General features: G+C 36.9%; 1 protein-coding gene across 1 annotated transcript in view; it reads right to left on the bottom strand.

Annotated features, from left to right (window-relative positions):
- LOC143257612 (sodium/hydrogen exchanger 1-like) overlaps positions 1-25,351 on the bottom strand; it is a 55,551-nt gene that overhangs the window by 14,426 nt on the left and 15,774 nt on the right. The window contains exons 2-5 of the mRNA XM_076516602.1: positions 8,742-9,202; positions 6,335-6,591; positions 4,935-5,152; positions 3,593-3,795 (exon numbers count right to left, since the gene is read on the bottom strand). Coding sequence (XP_076372717.1) covers positions 3,593-3,795; positions 4,935-5,152; positions 6,335-6,591; positions 8,742-9,202 — 1,139 coding nt within the window. The remainder of the gene's footprint in view (positions 1-3,592; positions 3,796-4,934; positions 5,153-6,334; positions 6,592-8,741; positions 9,203-25,351) is intronic.

Here is a 25,351-nt window from a genome sequence, read left to right as displayed (position 1 = left end):
AAAGTATTCACATACAGTACTATTATATTTATGTAGATGGCGCGATGGCGTCAGATAAGCGTGTGACATACTCATGACGTTATATCTGCACCCCGAGAATCCAGTGAAATAAAAGTTTTCCCCGTGACGGAAAACGGAGGCGAGACGAGAATATAGTAACTCCTGTTGAAAATGCACACAAAATTCACGAAGTTCGGGGTTGCACATCGCGTAATAAAAAGCTGTTTTTCTCAGTATAATATAGGCAATTGTTCCATGATAGTGTGGTTATTAATAAATAGTAGAAATGAAAACAAACTTAGTGTGAACGATGTATTCATTACCCCTTGAAATTAGCTTTCTTACAGACTTTTGGTGTTCCTTTAAAAAGCTTAAGTACAGGAACTACCAACCACTAATAGATAAACAATAAATGTTACAGTTGGAACCTTACTGTATTTGGAACTTGGTTTTAATACTAACTTCCCGTGTCCAATGAAACAACGCATTAAAAAGAAATAAAAAAAGTTTTATAAAAAGTAAGTAAATGTATGGACGTCAATAATTAAAAAACAAGATGGTAGAATGTATACTATCTCTACATATACACTGGTGGCCAAAATCTAAAGGCCAAGGAACATAAAGACAAAATATGCATTTTGCGTTGTTAGACTCAGCCACTTATTGGAGTGGAGTTTCGAAAGATGAAAATAAGAAAAGGGAATATAAAAAAACAAACTTTTTTAGTATTTAATAGGGAAAATGTGAACACTATGAAATTAGCCTAAATACTAGCTGGTCAAAAGTTTAAGATCATACTGAAACGAAGCGTTAGTCGGTAAACACTTAACGAAATTTAGTCATTTGTGTTCAAGCACTAGCGTTGTCACCATCTCCAATTGACATCTTCTGTGTTGCATTGGGTAAAAACATAGCAAAGGCTAAAAAGTTGACAGAGTTTGAACGTGGCAGAATTGTCGAGCTGCAGAAGCCAAGGTCTCTCTCAACGTGCCATCGCTGGTGAGATTGGACGTAGTAAAACTGCTGTTGCAAATTTCTTAAAAGACCCCGAGGGATACGGAACGAGAATTTTAAGTGGTCGGCCCGAGAAAATTTCGCCCGAGTTGAGCAGGAAGATTCAAGGGGTTGTACGGCAAGACACCAGCCGATCGTCAAACCAGATTAAGGTCCTTATGGACGCAAAATGCAGCTCAAGAACAATAAGACGACATCTACGAGAAAAGCTTTGAAAACGTAAACATCTTCAAAGGCCACACCACGAAACAGCTCGGTTAAACTTTGTGAAAAGCACCAAACATGGGATGAAGTAAAGTGGAAGAAGGTTTTGTTCTCTGATGAGAAAAAATTTAACCTGGATGGTCCAGATGGCTTCCAACGTTACTGGCACGATAAGGATATCCCACCGGAGATATTTTCTACACGACACAGTAGAGGAGGTACCATCATGATCTGGGGTGCTTTCTCCTTCCATGGAACAATGGAGCTTCAGGTTATACAGGGGCATCAAACAGTAGCTGACTTCATTGGTATGTTGGAGAGAGCATCCTTATTGACTGAAGGCCCTCGCTTGTGTGGAAATGACTGGATCTTTCAGCAGGACAACGGTGCAATCTACAACGCCCGCAGGACAAAGGATTTTTTCATGTGGAATAACGTGATTCTTTCGGACCATCCAGCGTGTTTGCCCAAACTGAACCCCATTGAAAATGTTTGGGAGTGGATGGCAAGGGAAGTCTATAGAATTGGACTTCAATGGACAGTGCATGATCTTTATGAAGCCATCTTCACCACTTGGAATAACATTCCAGCCAGCCTTCTGCAAATGCTTATATCGACCATGCCAAAGTGAATGTTTGAAGTTATTCACAATGACGGCCGTGCAACTCACTACTGAGACCTATTGTTGGGCATTCCCTACCCTGTTTAGGACTTCTTTTTGGTATGGTCTTAAACTTTTGACCAGCTAGTATTTAGGCTAATTTCATAGTGTTCATATTTTCCCTATTAAATGCTAAAAAAGTTTTTTTATTTTCCCTTTTCTTATTTTCATCTTTCGAAGCTGTACTCAAATAAGTGGTTGAGTCTAACAACGCAAAATGCATATTTTGTCTTTATGTTATTTGGCCTTCAGATTTGGCCAACAGTGTATAATAGCACAGACACAAAGTGTAATAGAATGCTAACAGACAAAATCAGGATAAATTGAACTCGTTGTAATTGAATAATTATATTAAGATACACAAATATTGTTATCCCTACAATAATTTCCTTTTTCGAAAAGTTTTATCTTCGACTGCACGACTACAAACTGGGATTGTATTACTTTTTTATTGCTAGTGCAAAACGTGGACTATTTTTTTACAACATACGTTTTTTGTTATTTTTTTAAATGTTGATAGAAACGATTTGTACTCTGCCCATCACATCTGAAGATATTGATTATTCATTGAATACTTGTTTTGGAACCCGTCAACAATTTTAAGAGGTTTATTGTATTTTATGTAAGGCTGCTAGGTAGCTGTCTTTAACATTGAAGTGATACACTAGATGAAAGAAAACCTGTTAACACCATCAATTCTTAGTTGTCACTCTCACAAAGCATCCACGGACTGAGCTCAAATATGGAACACGAATTTATTGGTTAGTTTGATGATTTGTTTCTGCAATATGAAAAATCAGCACTCTTTCTTCCGTAAAAAAGAATCAAACCCCAGATTTTGGTGAACTGCAAGTAGGAGTTGTATATTTTACAAAAAACAACAACAACCAACCAACAAACAAAGTTTTGTTCAGAAACTGTTTTATACGACTTATAAACATTTTCTCAGTGAGAAAAACTCAGGAAATATTTAATCAACAAAAACAAGACTTACGTCGAGAGCTGCACGTACACACAACTTACGTAGAGAGCCGCAAGTTACACAACATTGGTTAACAACCAGGAAATATTTAGTCAATGACAATATACATCAGTCGAAAATTACAAATAGTACACTTTTAACACATAACAACACTTTCAAGCATTCTCTCATCTTGTTGCTAAAAGCGAGAGAAAACTTTATTAGTAAAGAAACTATACGCCCCCTACCATGGTTCAGCAGTACTGTTTGTTTGGAATTTCGCGCAAAACTGCACGAGGGCTATGTGCGCTAGCCGTCCCTAATTTAGCAGTGTAAGACTAGAGGGAAGACAGCTAGCCATCACCACCTACCGCCAACTCTTGGGCTACTTTTTTACCAACAAATAGTGAAATTGGCCGTCACATTATAATGCCCCCACGGCTGAAAGGGCAAGCATGTTTGGTGTGATAGGAATTCGAACCCGCGACCCTCAGATTACGAGTCGAGTGCCTTAACCACCTGGCCATGCCGGGCCAGTTCAGCAGTAAGCTCGAGGATTTAAAACAATAACAACTGGGTTTAGATAATGTGTGGGCAGAGCATATATAGCTCACTACGTAGCTTTGCGCTTACCAACAAATAAAATATGCTAAATGAAGCACAAAATTATCTGTTCTGTACAATGGCTTCTATTAAAGAGAATGAATAACATATAAAAATAAAAGATTTTAAAGTATTTATGAAATACTCACCTGTATAAATACGGTGAAATACACTACTGCAATTACAGCTGTTACCATCATTGCTTTTGTTGGAATTATTTTATCTGAGATAACTAGAACCAAAGCAAAGGCGACAGCCCCACGCAGACCACCATACGCCATGATGAACTGCTCAACTTTGTTAATTCTATGTAGCCGAAAACGATTGAGAACCCATGTTTGAATTATAACACCTGCCAAACAAAACAATCATAAAAGAAAAGTTTTAAACAAAATAAGGCTTAGTGGAAAACTAATAAACAAAACAAAACAAAACTTAAGTAGAGTGCTGCAAAACGAAATAAGACATAAGTAGAGAGCTAATAAACAACACAATACTAAAGTAAAGAGCCTGCAGAACAAAATAAGGCTTAAGTAGAGAGCTGCAAAACAAAATAAGGCTTAAGTAGAGAGCTAATAAACAACACAAGGCTTAAGTAGAGAGCTGCAAAACAAAATAAAGCTTAAGTAGAGAACACTTAACACTTATTGATTTTGTTTTCTCTTTATCTCATACCAGTCGTTCTGAGATACATTTTTTTTTTCAAAGTGTGTTTCTCGTCATCAAGAATATTTGTAAGTTGTTTTGTCTTTGTGAGGAACTGACGAGAATTCTTTAAATATACGTGGTTACATGTGGTTGGGCAGATCTAGAAATGGTATTAATTGGTAACTAAACGCCCATCATTCACATCCACTTATGGGATTTCAGTTACCAATTAATATCATTTCTGTATCTGCCCAATCACATATATGGTTAAAATAAATCATGAAGTTTGAGAACTCTGTACAAAATGTACATTCGTATTTTCACACCACTTACAGTTCAAGAAGTATACGCAAGACAAAATTAACAGATATCGTAGAAAACTATCCGGATGTTACCTTGAAGTAAGCAAAAACCGGTTTCTAATTTAGTTATGTTGATGGAACCGGTATGTTAAAACACTTAAGTAATATATTCATGGTATACATAGTAAACTATGACATAATTATAAACTAAATTATTTGACAGATGTAATCTCGTCTCGCTATGAAGTAAACTCTGTCGTACAGTAAGTCTCCGTAAAAGAACAAACGTCACTTCGCTACTAAATAAACTTGTAGAAGCTTTATATTTGTGAGATAACCAAATTTAAAAAATAGTTTTGTGAAAGAAAGGTTCAGACTTGTAAGAACCATACCAGTTTAAAGAGTTCCCGAGTAGTAAGTTTGCGGATTTAAAAAGTTAAAATCAGGGGTTTGATTCCCCTCGGTGAACACAGCAAATAGCTCAATGTTGCTTTGTTATAAGAAAACACACACCAATTTAAGGAGTCTAAGTGTTGCTCACCAATAGATCTGTAAAGTGTGCAAAATAAGATGGTCATAATGACAAACCACGTGTTCCACTCATGGTTATCGTTTACAGTAGAAACTCCCAAGAAGAGAAATATTATTGTTTCTGAGGAGCTCGCCAACATCTTCATTGTGTACTTGACTGTCACGTGGGACTTGTAGGAGATGTTTTCTTCCACGTAATTCTTCATAGATATACCGCAGAAAACGAGTCTAGGAACAAATAAAGACAAGGTTACACATGTTAAATGATGTATCACGATATCTACAGGGGGTGGACAACAAAAATGGCTCTCCATTGAAAATGTTGCTAATTTTCATATATTTTATTAGATGATGAGAAATGTGTAAAATTATAACACGCACGTGACGATACCTGTTCAAATTTGGTCTCAGATCTTAATTTTAACACTGGCTTTAGTGAATACCAGAACTTTGGATTATTTTACGTACATTTCATTATATAATGTGTTCTGTTCCTGCTGTAGTTTCTCATATCTTGTTTCAATTAGCCTCCACTATAGCAGTAAAACTTGTTTGATTACACTATGTAACACAAATTTTGTTCCTGGATAGTATGTGTTATTTCTTAACTGCTTATGTTGTTAAAGCACAGAAAATGGTCATTTTTCCCTTCAAACTTTGATTTTGTGACCTGGATAATGAAATTTAGAAATTAACTTATTTTCTATGTAAAAACGGGCAAATTTGCACATTTTTATTTACATAAGGTGTGAATATAACAACATATGAATCAAGATTTACATGTATTTATACTAAAGTCATACAAAAATGTTTAGAAGTGAACAGTATTTCAAGATTTGCGACTGTAATGTAAATCACTTTCACGTATCAGACCCCAAATATAGTGTCCCATCATGTTTGCGTTATATGCTCCCAGATCACAAAAGCAAAGTTTGAAGAGAAAAATATGTTGTTGTTTTTTTCAATTTACTTTAGGCATAAGTAGTTGGGAAATAACACTTTCTACCCAGGAACAAGTAAAAGTAAACATTTTGTTACATAGTGTTATTTGTAGTCTAATTGAAATAAGATCTCAGAATCTACAGCAGGTACACAACACTTTTTATGATAAATTGTAAGTAAAATAATGAAAAGTTCAGGTATTTATGAACATCACTGATTAAAGAACAAATTAACAACATTTTCAAGGGGGGTTACTTTTTTTTTGCACCTGTAAATACAGATATCTGTGTTTATGTAGGAAATAAAACAAATAGAAACAGGTAACTAAAATAGTTGGATACATCTAACAAGAGTACGAATCAACGTTAAGCTGTGTTACTGTTTAGTAAGAATCTTAAACGTCTCAGAAGTCTTCAGAGTAAAGATGTAAGTTACAATCGATAATGAAAAAACACATGTTAAACTCACGCCACAATTCCAGACAGATGAAACAGCTCAGCATTCAGGTAGGCCAGGTAAGCTAGGACGAACACAAAAAGAGGTTCGATAATTCGTACGTGATGAGAAAACCGAGAGATGAAAGCTGCCAACACACCCCAAAGGATTCCGATGAGAGCGCCACCTAGTGCTGCTACGAAGAAGGAAGCAAGACCGGCGACGTAGTCGATAGGAATAATGTTTTCTTGTCCCATTTCAGCGTATCCTTCGAACATGTGGTAAAGCACCTGGATAAAACAAGTGACTAAAATGTTTAAAAAAATTCTAGAGATGAAGTATTGTGTTTTGTTTTTGAATTAAGCACAAAGCTACACAATGGGCTATCTGTACTCTGCCCACCACGGGTTTTTATTGGTGTGAGTCCGCAGATATACCGCTGTGCCACTGGGAGGGTAAAATATTATGTGTATTCTATAAATAGAGAAATATGTCAAATAAATTACGTTATGTAGAAATAATAAATATTATATAGCATTTATTATATGGTGCTCGTCTTAGAAACATAGGTTTACATGATTGGAATGGTCTATTAAAATCCATTAGTCATGGTGTCCTCCTGGTTCTGAGGGTGGATAGTTATGGTTCTCTCTTCCCTTCTTCTTGTATCATTAGTCATGGCGTCATCCTGGTTCTGAGGGTGGATAGTTATAGTTCTCTATTCCCTTCTTCTTGTATCATTAGTCATGGTGTGCTCCTGGTTCTGAGGGTAGATAGTTATGGTTCTCTATTCCCTTCTTGTATCATTAGTCATGGTGTGCTCCTGGTTCTGAGGGTAGATAGTTATGGTTCTCTCTTCCCTTCTTCTTGTATCATTAGTCATGGTGTGCTCCTGGTTCTGAGGGTGGATAGTTATGGTTCTCTCTTCCCTTCTTCTTGTATCATTAGTCATGGCGTCATCCTGGTTCTGAGGGTGGATAGTTATGGTTCTCTATTCCCTTCTTGTATCATTAGTCATGGTGTCATCCTGGTTCTGAGGGTAGATAGTTATGGTTCTCTATTCACTTCTTCTTGTATCATTAGTCATGGTGTCCTCCTGGTTCTGAGGGTGGATAGTTATGGTTCTCTCTTCCCTTCTTCTTGTATCATTAGTCATGGTGTTCTCCTGATTCTGAGGGTGGATAGTTATGGTTCTCTATTCCCTTCTTGTATCATTAGTCATGGTGTCATCCTGGTTCTGAGGGTAGATAGTTATGGTTCTCTATTCACTTCTTCTTGTATCATTAGTCATGGTGTCCTCCTGGTTCTGAGGGTGGATAGTTATGGTTCTCTCTTCCCTTCTTCTTGTATAATTTTTCCTAATCTAGTTTTCACCTCTGCAATCAACTTTTTAATGTCGTGAAATGAGTCTGTCTGCTTCTCGCATTTCTTCCTTGTATTTTACCCATCAGGATTTTTGTCCACCCTCCGCATCCTCAATTTCCTACGTATGTTGGGCAGTTTTCACTTTTTATTTGCGCGTTATCGTTCGATTTTTTTTCTCTGTACGAGATTTTCATCACTCGTCCATTGTTTCTCAGATGCCTCCACCTGTCGTTCTGTTTGATTGTACAGGGATCACCTATACAGTCGGACTGACCATGACATCTTAGCAACCTCTTTTTCAATTTCAATTGTAGTTGAACGTCTCGCTTTTCAGATTAAAGAATTGACCTGTTGAAAGAACTGCTAGAAAAAACGGTAGCTGTATATAGATGTCCTGGCCAGTAGATACAAAATATATATGTGTACGTGAAAGCCTAAAAGCTGATATGGACAAAATATAGAAACTAAACTTTTGGAAATGAACTTATTTGTTTTATATTCTTGGTAACTTTTGGAACAAACTTACTAATTCAAGCCGGAAATAAAACTGTGGGTTAACGACCAAGTACTGCAGGACATTGTGAATAAAGAGTGTAACATTAGATAGAAATACATATATATCATACAATAATGACGATATGTCAAAACTAAAGCAAAAAGTGACGAGTATTTGATTACAATTAAGGAAATAAAAACACGATTAAGATAACAAAAACATAGATAACACAAAGTGTTGAAAAATAATAACAAATAATTTGAACAGTGTTTAAAAAAACCCTTAAAATTAACTGTAAATTAACAAGTCTAACTTCTTTATGATTTAAAATGTTTATTTGATACAAATTAAAATTTTCATTTAAATAATTGGGATTTCAAAACGAATTTTTTTAGTATAAGAATATCCTTATTATTTTATGACAGGACACGTTCTGCTCACCACTGTAACCCTCCTGGTGGCACAGCGGTATATCTTCGAACTTATAACGCTAAAAACAGGGTTTCAATCCCCGTGTTGGGTAGAGCATAGATAGCACATTGCGTAGCTTTGTGCTTAACCAGAGACAAAGAAACTCACCACTGTCACAGCATCATTCAGTAAGGATTCTCCGAACACTAGGATATAAAGCACGTCATTCACTTGTATCTCCTCAAAGACCGCGAGGACCGCCACAGGATCTACAGCGGAAATTATCGAACTGAACAGCAAAGTATCCAACAGGGGGAGTTCCACTCCGTATAGTCCAGTCAAACCAACACCCCACAGAGAAAACCCTATGGTCAGAGCGTTCCATACAGTACCAAGTACAGCATAAATCAGAATAGAAGTCATGTTGTCAAAGAAGAGTCTATTAGGCATGAAGTAGCCAGCGTCCAGAATTATCGGTGGAAGCATGTAAAGGAAGAAAACATCAGGGGTAAGGTGCTCCACACTGTGGAATCCGGTGTAAAACAAGAGAAGTCCAATGATGACCCCCACAACTATTAGAAGGCAGCTTTCTGGACAGATCAGATGGATTTTTGGAGTCACGTGGAATCCTGTAAACAAAATCAGTATTTTATAAACTGTCGTTAAATTGACTTTATCTGTATTTCAATTATACTGTTAATAAGCCTAGTCTAATGTCCAGTGTTGGTAAAATTAGGAGCAAGTGAACCTTGCAGACTAGTAAAAATGGAAGAAACTATTCGTTTGTTTCACATACAACAATCCAAACAAAGACATTTATTAAATATATTAACTTCAAGAACAGACACTTCCTTCACTAGCTGTTTCATTATTCACAAAAATAGTTCACTTCTCGTAATCATTTCTACTTCAAAATACACACCCAGTAAGTCTTCAGTTGACTTCTAGTAACAACCGTATACACGCTAAAAATCTGTATCTGACTTCCAGTATGAAATGTGTACTCAAAACAATTCTATAGCTGTTCTTTACTACTAGTTATATACATATATAATACGTATAATTTAGGTAATTAGTTTACAAACGTTTATAAGCCTAATACGTCTTTACCTGATCTCTAACGTATAAAAGTTTACAAACATAATACGTCGTTATATGATCTCTAGTATGCAATGTTTAAAGTGCTTTAACTTAAAAGATAGATTATACGTGAACACATCTTATTAAAACAACAAGTTGTCTGTGTTCTTATTTACATTATGAAAGAAAATAGCGATCGCATGTGCTGCAGGTGACATGAATGAGTTCGAGGAATTAGAGGAGGAAGGAGACCAGAGTTACTTCTTGGAAAGATAAACTACAGGTAAGGTCAATCGAAGGTCACCTGGAGCAAGGTCGACTGGCTTTCTATATATCATCTTGAACATTTTAACCTCGGTCTCTGATTTCTGCATGTAACAAAAGAAGAATTCTCACGAGTATTTGCTCAACACAAAGATAATAAAACAACATAGCATGGTAAGAGGCACTACATGGACATAGTGTGTGTGTTTGTTCTGGTCAGAGGTTATTACTATATTCTCGAAGCTCTGCTTTGACCGTTATTACTTCTGTAGAGTTCTAGAAACTGATAAAATAAAGAATTATTTAATTGAATATGGCGCCATAAAGTTGACAAGGATTTATTATTCATTCACTGTTACTAAACTATTAACTTTCATCGACCACATTTCTTGTTATATGAAAGATGAACACAACTGATGTACTTAAACTATCGAAAAGCTCTAAATAACACAGAAAATAACAATAAAACTACATCAGGAGACGTTGGGGAAAGACCAGTTAAATGGATTATAGGTTGTTTGGATGAGAGAAACAAACAAACAATAACATAAAAATAAACTGTTATTAAAGTCCATTGAGACTGTGCCTTGGTTGCTATTAGAGACATTCAAGAGTCAGTGTTTGGATCTGTGATTTTTCTTATTTGAAACAACGGTTTCTAGTAATTAGTTAAAGTTTGCTGATGGTGTTAAGCCTTTGACTATTTGCAAATGTATTAAGGATACTTAGGTCGTTGGAATCATCGAAGCAGCTTTTTATTGCTGTTGACAAACCTAATAAAATATGAAGATATATTTATATATATATCAATTAGAAGTTAAAAACTAGTTAGGCCTCACTTGGCAAAATGTGTATAGTTTCGTTTCTTTTATAAAACAAAGAATCTCATTGGAAAGTATCCAGATGAACGATACTAGAATGATTCCAGAGATGTAAAATTTATATTACAAGGATAGTTTTATATTGAAAAAAGAAAGATAAGAGAAGATCGTATTGAAGATTACAAAGTTATTTAGAGGATCGATAGAATAAATACTTCTGTGTACTACATTCTGAAGACAATGGACCAGATTGAAAACTTGGAAAAGACAGGCTAGACTCCAGATAAAACAATTTTATTTCTCTAAGAGGAAGGAACATTACTAGAAGAGAATCGAAGATGTGTTGAAAAATAAAAAGACTGTTTAAATTTCATACATTTATTTACAGTGTGTGAGAAAGGACAGTAGTGAAAGATGAAGTATTACCATATAGTATGTATTAATTGTTACTGTCAGAAAATAATATTACAGTATAGTATGTATTAATTGTTAGTATCAGAAAGTAATATTACAGTACAGTATGTATTAATTGTTACTGTCAGAAAATAATATTACAGTATAGTATGTATTAATTGTTAGTATCAGAAAGTAATATTACAGTACAGTATGTATTAGTTGTTACTGTCAGAAAATAATATTACAGTACAGTATATATTAATTGTTAGTATCAGAAAGTAATATTACAGTACAGTATGTATTAATTGTTAGTATCAGAAAGTAATATTACAGTATAGTATGTTTTAATTGTTACTCTCAGAAAGTAACATTACAGTATAGCATGTATTAATTGTTATTGAAAATTAATATTTTCAGAAAAATCCGCCAGGTTTTGAATATGAGAAGTGTAGAAAAAGAAACAGTGGATGAAGAGAAATTATTTTTTTTCCATCCTACATTTTCCTGGATCTCACCAAGTTCCGGGTAAACACTACATGTGATGGTACTTATCTATTACACAGAGTGCAAGTTTTATTTTTGCCCGGGAAATTCCTCGAGTGTAGACTCTGGTTTGATGCCAAGTTTTCCTGAAAGCAACAGGTGAATTAGTTAATTAAACATACACAGATCATACATTGTTTCATTTATTTTGTACTGTCACTGTTAGGCCTTCTTTGTTCTGATAACGTTAAACTCGGTAGCTGCAATGTTAAAGTTTATTGCTGTCACTGTTAGGCCTTCTTTGTTCTGATAGCGTTAAACTCGGTAGCTGCAATGTTAAAGTTTATTACTGTCACTGTTAGGCCTTCTTTGTTCTGATAACGTTAAACTCGGTAGATGCAATGTTAAAGTTTATTACTGTCAATGTTAGGCCTTCTTTGTTCTGATAACGTTAAACTCGGTAGCTGCAATGTTAAAGTCTATTAATATCACTGTCAGGCTTTCTCTGTTCTGATAACGTTAAACTCGGTGGCTGCAATGTTAATGTTTATTACTGTAACTGTTAGGCCTTCTTTGTTCTGATAAAGTTAATCTCAGTAGCTGGAACGTTAAAATCTATTATTGTCACTCTCAGAACTTCTCTTTTCTGATAAACATGATGTCAATAATTGTAACGAGATGGCGCTTCCTTCTCTGTACTAAATGTCTTCACCAACTGTTAACGCAATTAGTTCTTGTGTAGTTTAGCGCGAATGAAAGAAACAAAACAAATTACGACAGAAAAAAGTAGGTGTGCATGTTTGAAACACCATCTAGTTTCTAACTTCTATCTTTATAACAACAGTGTTCGGGATACCTCAGTGTAGGTTTAACATAAATCTAGTCTCAACCTGTGGTCTGTGAACCCTAAAAAGTTCAGAAGCTGCTCTTCAGGTAGGTAAAGATAGATTTTAAATGTTATAGCTTTAAAAATACCATGTTCGGTAACAGGAACATAAAGTCGATTTGAAACAAGTTACTTTTACACTGCAGTACAACTTTCATACGTTGTAGGGCCCGGCATAGCCAGGTGGTTGAGGTACTCCGAGGGTTCGAATCCCCGTCACACCAAACATGCTCGCCCTTTGAGCCGTGGGGGCGATATAACGTGGGGATCAATCCTACTATTCGTTAGTAAAAGAGCAGACCAAGAGTTGGCGGTGGGTGGTGATGACTAGCTTCCTTCCCTCTAGTCTCACACTGTTAAATTAGGGATGGCTAGTGCAGATGGCTCTTATGTAGCTTTGAACAAAATTCAAAACAAAATAAACCATATGTTATAGGACAAGCAAGGAGGTCTGCAGATGGGTATAACTAAGTATGAAGGTTCACAGATGGGTCTATCTAAACTATGGAGACCTGCAAATGATCTTTGTAAATATGAAGGTCCACAGATGGATCTACCTAAATATAAAGGTCTGAAGGTGGATCTATCTAAGTATGGAGGTCCACACATGGATGTATCTAAGTATAGATGTCTGCAGATGGATCCATCTAAGCATGGAAGTTTGTTGATAGATCTACCTAAGTATGGGAGTCTGCAGATTAATTTATCTAAGTATAGAGGTCTATAGGTGGATTTATCTGAGTAAAAAGGTTTGTAAGTGGATCTATCTAAGGATAAAGGTCTATAGGTGGATCTATCTAAATATGGAGGTGTGTGGGTGGATCTCTATAAGTATGGAGGTCTGTAGGTGGATCTCACTAAGTAAAGAGGTCTATAGGTGTAAATATGCTTAAGTACAGGGGTTCGTGAGGTTATCGTTGATTCGTGAAAAAAAAATTCTATAATACCTGAAAGTTAATAGATGTAGTGTCTTAGAATTATATAATATAAGGAAGTTATAAGTTAAATATATATAGTGTCTTAGAATTATATAATATAAGGAAGTTATGAGTTAAATATATATAGTCTTAGAATTATATAATACAAGTAAGTTATGAGTTAATAGATGTAGTGTGTTAGAATTATACAATACAAGTAAGTTATGGGTTAAATATATATAGTGTCTTAGAATTATATAATATAAGTAAGGTACGAGTTAAATAGATATAATGTCTTAGAATTCTATAACACAGGTAAGTTATAAGTTAAAAAGATGTAGTGTCTTAGAATTCTATAACACAGGTAAGTTATAAGTTAAAAAGATGTAGTGTCTTAGAATTATACAGGGTGTTCGGAAAGTCACTGTGCACTTTTGTAATCATATACATATATAAGTGCACAGTGACTTTCCGAACACCCTGTATAACACAAGTAAGTTATGATTTAAACAGATGTAGTGTGTTAGAATTATATAACACAAGTAAGTTATGAGTCAAATAGATATAGTGTCTTTTCTAACCTACTGTTGTTGAGTTATTAGTTAAACAGATGTAATGTCTTTTCTAATTTACCGTTGTGTTAAACCATTACCTGGAACCATAGAAATTTTTTGTTCATTATCTTATTCAAAACCACTCATGCATTTCACTTTGTGAATTATTCTTGTAAGTGAAAATATCCTTTTCCAACACCGAATCGCGAGAAAATTACAGTTATTTTACGCCCTCTGTAACATCGTTCAATTCTAAAGTTAATTTATGCCATAAGAAAAAAACAGAAGCAACGGGTAGGTAGCGCTCTTCTCTTGACTATTTAGTGACGTCATTTCTCTTTAATCATCAAATATGTGACGTTTTTTTAAAGTCATCTACTGACATTGTTTTGTGAATAGTAATTTATATAAATACTAAAAATACGTTTCTCGAGGAAAGCATGCGGTTTAGGAAAAAATCTTTGGAATAACGAAACGGCACTGTAACAGAAAATTAGAAAGTGGATCGTTTCTGTAAACACGTTTTACAAGAGTACAAATATAACCAAAATAAAAATGCTAGCCTAGTTGAAATCCGTCTTACTGATGAGTTGTAAGTTACATTTGATGCGCCAAGCCTAACCAACTGAAAGATGGCTCAAACTGATTTACATAACGTTCTTCGGTTGCTAGGGGACTGAGTTGCGAATGGAAATATATATATATGTCCAGGTATGAGCCACGATATGTCCCTGAACGCATTTCTCAGTTTTAGCTGTGAGAATCTTACAAGTTTGACAAACAATCTCGCTGTTGGATTAAGAATAGCCGCCACTGGTTGCTTTCTCTGTATTCAACAGTTTTAAATCATACATGATTGGTTGTTTCTCTGATTAGCAGTTTTAAATCGTAATACTGATTGGTTGTTTCTCTAATTAGGAGGTTTAAATTATATATGACAATACTTTAACTTCTTAGAAACCTCTCACCTGAATATCTACTCCTGTTTATCAGTGGAAAACATCAAATACTTACTAGTTGGATAGCAAAGACACATTGGGCTAAATGTTGTGTCCACCGTGGGTAATCTAACCTCGGAATTTATCTTAGCATGATCGAAAACTTAACGCTGTCCCATCGAAGGACAAAGTCCAATACTTTATTATATACTTTCCATAACCCTATCTCACCGATACATCGTTTACTGTTCACATTAGTAGAAATTGTACTTCAAATTTAACTTGCATCTTGGTATATTCAACATCGCAAGTGAACTCAATTACTCTCTCATTTTGATTGTAAAAGTTTGAAGGAAACAGGTATATTTATACAAGAGGCCTTGACCAGGATGACTAACGGCGAGTTCAAACAGCAGCGTTAGTCACCTGAAGTTGACCTTTCCAGTTCTGGTTTCGAGTTATTTGATGTTACGGCCAGTTTATAATTTCAAATCAACTAGATGGACTGTGATTCTTAAAAGGGAATCACATTAAAAAAGGCTAGTGTATACATTAAAAAACTTAAATGACATTAAAAAGATTAATGGCCTTTTAAAAACTACAAACATTTCCAAGGTGGACACAGTGTCACCATCACTAAAAACACTGTCTGACGTTATGGATAAACCTTGGGACAGAACGTGTTTTAAATGGTGCCGTCGTTGAGATTCGTAACGACAAGAAAGTAAAATGTGGCTTATTGTGACCTGAGTGTTACACAAACTACACACTGGTGCAACAGTTCCAGATAAAATAAAACGATGAGTTAAAAACTGTGACCAATGTGTATTCTAGTTAGAACAACTTCCTCTTTCAGATCCTTATGGAAGCAAGACAGCCAAAGTCCAATACAGGGTTTTATTTGGAAAAGCTTGTTTTCACGTTGCTCACTCCAAGTCGACTGCCAGCTGGCACGGAACCAAGCCTTGAATACATGACCATAGTCCATGTATGGAAGAGGTACAGTGGTGATAGTGCCAGAGCAGATAGACTTAGCTGCGGTGTCGGCAAGCTCTTTCCCGCGAATACCAAAGTGGCCTGGAATCCAGAAAAACTGGATAGAAGCAGATGTTAAAGAGAAATGGACCAGTCGGTTTTGAATATCGGCGAGAACAGGGTGTGAACCAACGTGAAGCGATTCCAGGGCCAGTAGAGAACTAAGCGAGTCAGTATAAATAGTGCAGTTGGAGTACTGCTTAGCTTCAATATGATCCAAGGCAAGAGAAATGGCGTGCAGTTCAGCAATGAAAGCTATAAAGAGGATTCTGAGCGCAACCACTGAACAACACCAAACCATGGCTGAGCCCACACAGTCATCTGATTTTGAACCATCTGTATACATAGGAGTGGAAGGGTGGTTCGAAAGATGTTCAGCAAATAACAGACAGTATTTCCAATCGGGAGTGTCTGCTTTTCTCAGATGACTTAAAAATAGGTCATATTTGGGGACTGTAAGAAGCCATGGTGGGATGGGCTGACCAGTGGATACAGCAATGTTATCCAAGGACAGACCCAATTCATCCAATGGCACCTGGACGCGAGAACCAAAAGGAGCAATGGCAGATCGTCTGTTCTGAAAAAGTATGGTCAACTAAGGAAGGAAAACACAACCCCAGGTGGGATGCTTTGGTAAGGAACGAAGTTTTGAAGAATAGGGTAAAGACAATTGCAAACGGCGGAGGTGCAAAAAAGGTTCATGAGACTCTATGTATAAGCTCTGAACTGGGGAAGTGCAGAAAGCCTCAGTGCAGAGCCGAAGTCCTTGATGATGAATGGGGTCTAGTATCTTTAAGGCCGATGGTCTGGCAGAGCCATAGACCAGTGATTCATAGTCGAGTTTCGATCAAATAAGAGCACGATACATCTTTAGCATAGAAAGTCGATCTGCTTCCCAAGTGGTGGTAGAGAGGACACGGAGGATGTTCAGTGCTCTTGTACATTTGACCCGTAGTTGCTGGATGTGTGGTATAAAGGTCAGCTTATGGTGAAAGATAAGGCCCAGCAACTTTATCTTAGGGACCACAGGCAACATAACTCACCGATACGGGGTTCAGGATCAGGGTGAATACCCCGTTGGCAGCAAAAGTGCATGCAAATGGGTTTAGAGAGAGGGAAGTTAAAGCCGTTTGCTGTGGTCCACTTCAGTAAATGATTAAGGGCAGTCTGTAGTTGCCACTTAATATACCACATGTTCGACAACTGATATGAAATGTGAAAGTCGTCGACTTAGACCCCGTTTGCAGCAGTAAAATGGCATTAATCTTTATACTGAAAAGTGCGACAGTCAAAACACAGCCCTGAGGGACTCCAAGCTCTTGTAGAAAAGAACAGGAAAGTGTCGAAGCACACGAACTTGGAATCTCCTGTCCATTAAAAATTTGTTAATAAAAATGGGCAAATGGCCATGTAACCCACATATATAAAGGTCTCGCAAAATGCCATACTTCCATGTTGTGTCATAAGCCTTCTTAATGTCAAAGAATATTGATACAAGATGCTGTCATTTGAGAAAGGCCTCTATGATTGACGTTTCAAGTCGATTCAGGTGGTCCATGGTGGAGCACCGTCGTCGGAACCTACACTGGATGGGCTAGAGGAGGCTGTTTGATTCAAGGTACCAAACAAGACGAGCATTCTTTCTAGGGTCTTACAGAGACATTTCGTCAAAGCAATTGGACGGTAGTTTGAAGTAATCTTGGGATTCTTCCCAGGTTTAGAGAAAGGTGGGACAATAGCCTGATGCCAGGTTTCTGGAAAAACATTCTCTTACCAGATCTGTTTAAAAACAATCAGAAGAATAGCAAGAGAAGCAGGAGATAGATGGTGCAGCATGTCATAGTGTACATTATCAGGTCCAACCGATGTACTGCCAGACCAATGAAGAGCCAGTTTGAGTTCCACCAGTGTAAAGAGACGAACGATTATAGTCACATAGACAATGAGCTCGAATGGAAAGAGGTGATCACTCTGTCCCAAGTCTTGATGGCTAAAAAGGTGGAGAAAGAGCAGAAGTGCTAGATACCCAGCAAATGCTTTCACCTAGAGTATCGGCGATGTTCTGGGTGTCAGCTACTTCCTGATCAGCAAAGAACAAGATTGAGAGGGGGACAGAGTGATATTGCCCCCTGACCTTCTGAATCTTGTCCCATATGACTTTGGAACTGGTAGTAGAAGATATGCTGGTTGTGAACTTAATCCAAGATTCCTTCTGGTTTTGACGTCTTACCCACCAGGCATGTGCATGGGCCCACTGGAAAGCGATGCAGTTTGAGAGTGTGGGATATCTACAGAAAGTATCCCAGGCCCGTTTTTGAGCCTTCCATGCCATGTGGCAGGCAGGATTCTACCACAGACGAAGATATAGTGGAAAACGTGTCAAGGTTCTAGGAATATATTGAGCAGCTGCTTGTATAATATAGTCAGTTACTGCTGCAACACAGTCGTCTATTGATGGCTTATAGACGATGGCAGGATCAAGTTCTGCAAGAGCAATGAAAGAGGGCCAGTTTGGCTGATCCAGCTTCCACCCGGGCACGCGGGTCCGTTGGCATCGACCACAGCCAGTCTCTCAAAAGTATAGGAAAATAATAACTGCCTCGTGGATTATTGTCAACCCTCCATGAAAAATGGGAGAATAATGAAGGGGAGCAAATCGAGAGATCAATAGCAGTAAAGGACTGACTAGGTGCATGAAAATAAGTAAAAGAAACAGTATTGAAAAGAAAAAGGTTGTGATCAGAGATCATACATTTTACAGAGCAACCCCTCCTATCAACACCAGCACTTACCCAGAGGGGATGATGTCCATTAAAGTTCCCCAGGATGAAAAGGGGAGACGGCAACTGTTCAACGAAGCATCAAAGTCTGATTGATCATATGTCTCTTTAGGTGACAGGTAGAGAGAACAAACAGTGATGGCATGACCCAAGGAAACACCGTTGGCTACGTCAGTGATGTCGAGAAACCCACTTGTTTGGAAATTTATATGCAAAAACGGCTCGTTTGGGTTGGGGTTGGCTACGGCCTCCAAAGGTGTGTCGAGTAGCAAAGACAGGGTGGGCACATGCTGATCAACTAATAGTGCCACCCCTCCATGTACTCGTCTATCACTCAGCCTTTCATTTCTGTACAAAGAAAACCGCCGAAAGGTGACTGTATCGGCAGGTTTCAGAAATGTTTCCTGTAAGGAAAGACATACAGGATAGTAGGAAGCAATCACTGTGTTTATGTCATCCAGATTAGAATGTAAACCTCGACAGTTCCATTGTATCAAGGTGGCCACTTTTAATGACGGGTAGGCGAAGTGGCTGGAGAACCCTTCTGTTTACGACCACGTCTTTTTTCCTTACTGTCCTTATTCGGAGGAGGTCTATCGACCTCCATGGATCCTGCCCTGGGTCTGTTGGGCAGGTGTTTGCTGTTGGAAGGGAATTCCAGTGACTGAGGATGCGAACTAATGATCATTTTGTATCTTGGGGTGAGAGAAGAAGATGGATCCAAGGAAATGCCTGTACCCAAAACCAAAGGAAATGGATCTTGGGGGTTTGCTGGAATGTATGTAAGGGATAGAGATAGGTGTATAAGTTGATTCATCTCACCTTTTTAACCATGGAGGTCAAAAGACTTTTCATTTGGTTTGAGAACAGTTCTTTTGGAGGCACAGAGAGATCTGTCTGCACTCCCATTGTAGTAGTGGAACGAAGTGCAGCAGCATACGTCTCAGATGAAGTGGTGGACAGCAATTTCCAAGCCTCAGGATAAGTAATGTTATGCATTACCTCCCAGGGAGGTCCCCTCACCACGTACAGGAATCCACACTGAGAGGAACTATCAGAACCTTCCCAGGGAGGTCCCCTCACCACGTACAGGAATCCACACTGAGGGGAACTATCAGAACCTTCCCAGGAAGGTCCCCTCAACACGTACAGGAATCCACACTGAGGGGAATATTAGAACCTTCCCACGGAGGTCCCCTCACCACGTACAGGAATCCACACTGAGGGGAACTATCAGTACCTTCCGTGGGAGATCCCCTCACCAAGTACAGGAATCTAACTGCTAGTTATTACCTGTATACAAATATTAAGTAGGTAGACGTTTGACTAGCAAATTCGGTCAGGTGTTCACGTATACCGTAGAAACTTATGTAATAAACCATTTGGTGTTAACCCTATAAAGAGAGTAACAAGGTATTACCTTGAAACTGTTACACCTTCTGTTAACATTAGGAACAAAACCCGGTGTCCCAGTTTCACTACATCCCCCTGGTGTTGAACTTCAACATCAAGCAAAAGCAAATTTGTATTTCAGTACATTTTATAGTTATTGAATTTCGTACACCAGGATGTGCTGTCCAGAAAGTAGCGCAGCAGATGAGTTCAAGATAGTTTAAATTTGAAGGCTCCAGGAGTGCCAAATGTTTTATTTTTTCGACAAAATTTATAATCAAAGTGGTTGAAACTTTGTTTATCATTCATTTTCTAATTCGCTTATAAAATAATGGAAAATGTATTTACTTTGTCCCGGTAAATAAATGTAAGTAATTCTACCTAATGTCCATTTTACAAACTGACCAGTCTTATGACCATAACCTTCAAAGACGTTCTAAGCATGCGTACTTCGACTAAAGAATTTCCTGTTTTAAGGTGTACATTAAAACATGTAATAAGGACAATTATTACAAGGCTGAGCCCTGGGATTCCTTGTTGCAAACTCTGAGTTGATGTTGTTTGTACAGCTGTCAGTGTATCCAGAGTCAATGTTCTTTACTAATACAACAGAGAATATCTGTTTTTAGGTAGCTTGTTTTCAAACGTTCATATGAACCTTCATTCAGTAGCACACCTAATGAAACAAAAGTGAAACCAAATATATACTTATAGTAGGCCTCATCGCGTTACTTTAAGTCGTTGACCATTAGTGTTAGTAATGTAACAATTGATAGTTCTACCTAAGAATCGTTAACCGCTTAAGTTAAAATGTTATAACTTTTCCTTCACTGAAAGTACTTATTATTAGGTAAATCACTGTCACGAAAGACGCCACCGTTGAAGAGAATCCACCGACGGTGTGTTGACAGAAACTGCTCCTGGTTGAGCAGTGAAATAAATGATACAATAAGATATTCGAAACGGATGAAATATTGTCAAGTAGAATGACGTAGTAAGTGTCTTCTTTACAATTTTGATGCCTTCCGTTTGTCATAAAACAACTCATCAGTTTATATACAACCATTCTTGTAAAAACTTGTGATCCAATTCCTATCAGTTGAAGCTTTTAGAAAATTGATCTAAATCGCTGGCAGAGACGAGGATTTGTGAACTCTGACCTTATTGTGCTTCAAAAAGATATATAAGTGAACACACACACACATGTATATGTGCAGAGAGAGTATGAACCCATCTTTAAATTCTTAAATATTCAACAGACGACCTGATGAACAATGTTTAAAGAAGTTCAGATATATGTGACAATGTTTGTTTTTGAATTTCGCGCAAAGCTACACGAGGGCTATCTGCGCCAGCCATCCCTAATTTTGCAGTGTAAGACTAGAAGGAAAGCAGCTAGCCATCACCACCCCCCACCAACTCTTGGGTTACTCTTTTACCAACGAATAGTGAGATTGACCGTCACATTATAACTCCCCCACGGCTGAAAAGGCGAGCATGTTTGGTGCGCGGGGATTCGAACCCTTGACCCTCAGATTACGAGTCGCACGCCTTAACCCACCTAACCATGCCGGGCATAATTAACCCACCTGGCCATGACGGACATAAGATAATCCACCTGACCATGCCGGACATAATTAAATGTTTAACCTTTTTCTGCAACCTGTAATTCAACTACGGAAAAAGGTATTTTCGCATAAAAAACACCTCGATCCAAAAGCCATCTTGTGGTGAATTTTATGAACTAAACACAGGATTTCCTTCTTCCATTCTTCGAAACAAAATAGTGATAAAATATTCAGTGGAACAATAATTGATTTTTGGAATTATTAATTTATTTTAAATATGTTGTTCAAATAAACAAAATATTATAATTCTCCTAAAAGTTAAGAAAACAGAGTACTGGTAAGATATTTCGCGTTTGTGGATGAACATCGTAAACATTTCACTTTTTTTTTCACGGCTCAAGCCTCAAATTATCAACTTGTGTTGATATCAGTTACCACCGGTTTGGTCCCTATATTGCCTCATACGGAGTAAATTTATGTTTTCCTGGTTGACACATTTTCCTTTAGAATAAAGCCACACTGAGCTATATATCCACCGCGGGAATCGAGTCCCGGATTTTAGAGTTTTACGTTCGTAAACGTACTGGAAAACTGTACTTTTTGTGTGAAAACTGAATAATAAAGAAAGACAATTGGAGAAATTACGTATTTTCCACGTAAAATAAACAGGAAAACCACGTCATTAATTAGTAATATTAATCCACAGTTTAATTATTTTATGTATTTGTCTTATTTGCCTTAAAAGATTCGTCTGCTGAATAATAAATTTGTAGCATCAATGATACATACAATTCGTACATAAATACTGGTTCGATTTGGTGAACAAGTTGAAACACAATTTACATAAAACACTTCTGTGAATGGTGGATCTAGTTTTTAAAGCGGAAGCATTCGTGCACTCGCAGATTTTTGTGTTGGTTGTTTAGGTTTAAAACTATGTAAACGGTTTATATTTTACATTCAATTCTGGTAATAATTCCTCTTAACTTTGTTTCAAAGAAGATACCGTAAACGTAAATACTATTTTACAATATTTAAAAACAATTGTTTTCAGTGATGATTAGCATATTTGGCCGTTGGAAACAAAACTGATAGGAAGTTAAAAAAGGTCTATTTCCACATGTCACACCGTGCAACACTAAATAAAATCTTTACTTCGAATAACGTTTAGTTCCAAAGTTTTCCGAAATTCTATTTGATGAGTCAGATATTCAAACGCGGTATTGAGGGGGTTTAAAGTACTTCATCTGAAAAATGGTAAGACTTGTCCTTGACTGAAAACAGTGGTCTCTTTCCAGTGACATAAGACTGGTAGAGATTCTGGGTCACCTACTTATTCTTGAAGTTACGTGAAACCAAGAGAAAAGTGAGAAAAAACTTGTACTTTATTTAAAAGTTGTAAGTTTACAAAGTTTCACTTAATAAAGCCATTCTTTCTGTAGTAAAACTAGGCTACCAAACAAAGTTGGAACGGTGTCAGTGACAGCATACTGTTTAACTTTCTTAGGTCACTCTTATACAATGTAGCCCCCTACCCAAGAAGAACTACTTTGTTAAAAAGTAAAAAAAACTGGGAAAATGAAATCATGAGTACTTACCCTTAAATACAAACAAACTTTGTAAAGCTTTAGATAATTTGGAGGTTAAAACTTTATTTCTTTAAATACGAAAATAAACCACAGCCATTTAAAAAATAAACGAACTACACATTATTATAGTAAAGGTAAACTCACGCAAGAAATACACGAAAAAATAACATTAAACGTAGGCTCACGCCAGAAATACACGAATAAAATAACATTAAATGTACACTCGCGCCAGAAATACACGAACAAAATAACATTACAATAAACGTACACTTATGCCAGAAATACAGGAAAAAATAACATTAAACGTAAACTGATAGTCGTTATTGTAAACAGCATCTCAATACTAAAATAAAGAAAACAACAACAACAACGCCACCTATATACCAAAGACAGTAGTTGCTGTACACAGAACCGTAAAACTAAAACAAACCAATAATGTGATATTTATACCAATAGGAATCTTACAGTATGTGATTACTTGGACCACAATAAAACATAAACAACACAGATAGATGAATTAAACAACTACGTTTCTACCAATCTTCTAAACTGGGTCAACTATTGTATTAAGTTGCTTATCAGGCGTAATTTATTTCTGAATACACATGTATGTAGTTAACAACTTTTAAGTTCGTTCGAAAACCATTCACAGTTAGTTAAACAGTAAAAAAGGAAGGAACATATCAAGTGTAAACAAACCAACTGTTAACATTAGCCCTAAATTTTTTTCGAAGGTAAATTACCATTATTATTGAAATAATTAATGTTTAATATTTCATACGAAACTATCAGTTAAAAACGTAAACAAATTTTAATGAAATCGAATTTGTTTTACTGGCACCTTTCAAGGTTTTATGCATTTATCCACGAGTACATATATATATAAACTCTCGGGCCTTTTCTCTGTCCATTGACACGAAATGTCTGGTTAATCCAGACAATTGGAAACAGGACATTCTGAAGTTTCAATCAGAGCACAGAAGAAATTCTGTAAACTTAGAAACTTGATCCTATAATATTGATACTGAACTACATGCACAACTTGTATTTTAACCTACTTCCTAATATGTTGTCTAAAAAATGTGGGTCAGTGAGACACCGAATTGAGCTGGCTGACCTGCACTGACCAAGGTCACCTTACTGTAGGGGTGAGTGGGTCGAGGTCTACATCTTTTGTTCAGTTTCCGTTACGATTCTCACAAATGTTGTTTCAGAATAGACATTCTTATTTTCAGGCCACTTGTAAAAAATAAGAGGGCTTGGTTGCTTAGGTAACCGTAGGTCACACGAGGATACAAATTATTATAAAAATGTTACAAATACAAATTAGTTTAAGGCTTACGTAATCACCTTGCTAGGCCTATCTTTGCTTCGTAATGTGGAGCATGTCACACCCTCGAAATATTTCGTCTCTTCAAAACTTATTATCATCAAAGTGATTACAGTTCAAATACGCTGTTTGTTGTGGTACTGGGTGCAGTGGTTTACAGGTATTATGTAAACACGTTTGTACAATAAATAAAACGTTGTTGGAACACACTGAAGTGTGCACGTGGATACAAATGACCTGCAGAATCACTAAAATATTTTCGTCAAGGACTCTTTAACTTTTGGATTTCTTTACTCGCTGCTAACTTCTGGAATGGTATTAATACACCACGTGTCTTCTAAACCATTAGGACAAGTGACATAGGGAGATTGGCGTTATGGTACATATCAGGTTTGGTGAGAAATTCGGTCCAACTGTAAAAACGCAAAAAGAATGTTGACTAAAATGATAAATAAATATTTCCTCCAGGAGAAGCAACGGAATAGTAAAGGTTTGTTAAAAACCCTACATGACTATAACATGTCAAGCAGTACTTGGCAAGGCGTGTAGTTTATTCACGTTTGGAATGCTAATGTTTTTTGTTTAGTTTTTTTTTTGTCAACATAACTTGCGCCAGGCCCGGTATGACCAGGTAGTTAAGGCACTCGACTTGTAATGGATTGAGCGAAACGCGTCGTTGACGATGGATATGGAGGACTTATTGTGGTTGGAATACTATTACTGTATACTCTTTTAAATATTGAAA

This window comes from Tachypleus tridentatus, chromosome 1 (genome assembly GCF_004210375.1).
Source record: "Tachypleus tridentatus isolate NWPU-2018 chromosome 1, ASM421037v1, whole genome shotgun sequence".
NCBI lineage: Eukaryota > Metazoa > Arthropoda > Merostomata > Xiphosura > Limulidae > Tachypleus > Tachypleus tridentatus.
This window is presented reverse-complemented; position numbering and strand designations above follow the sequence as displayed.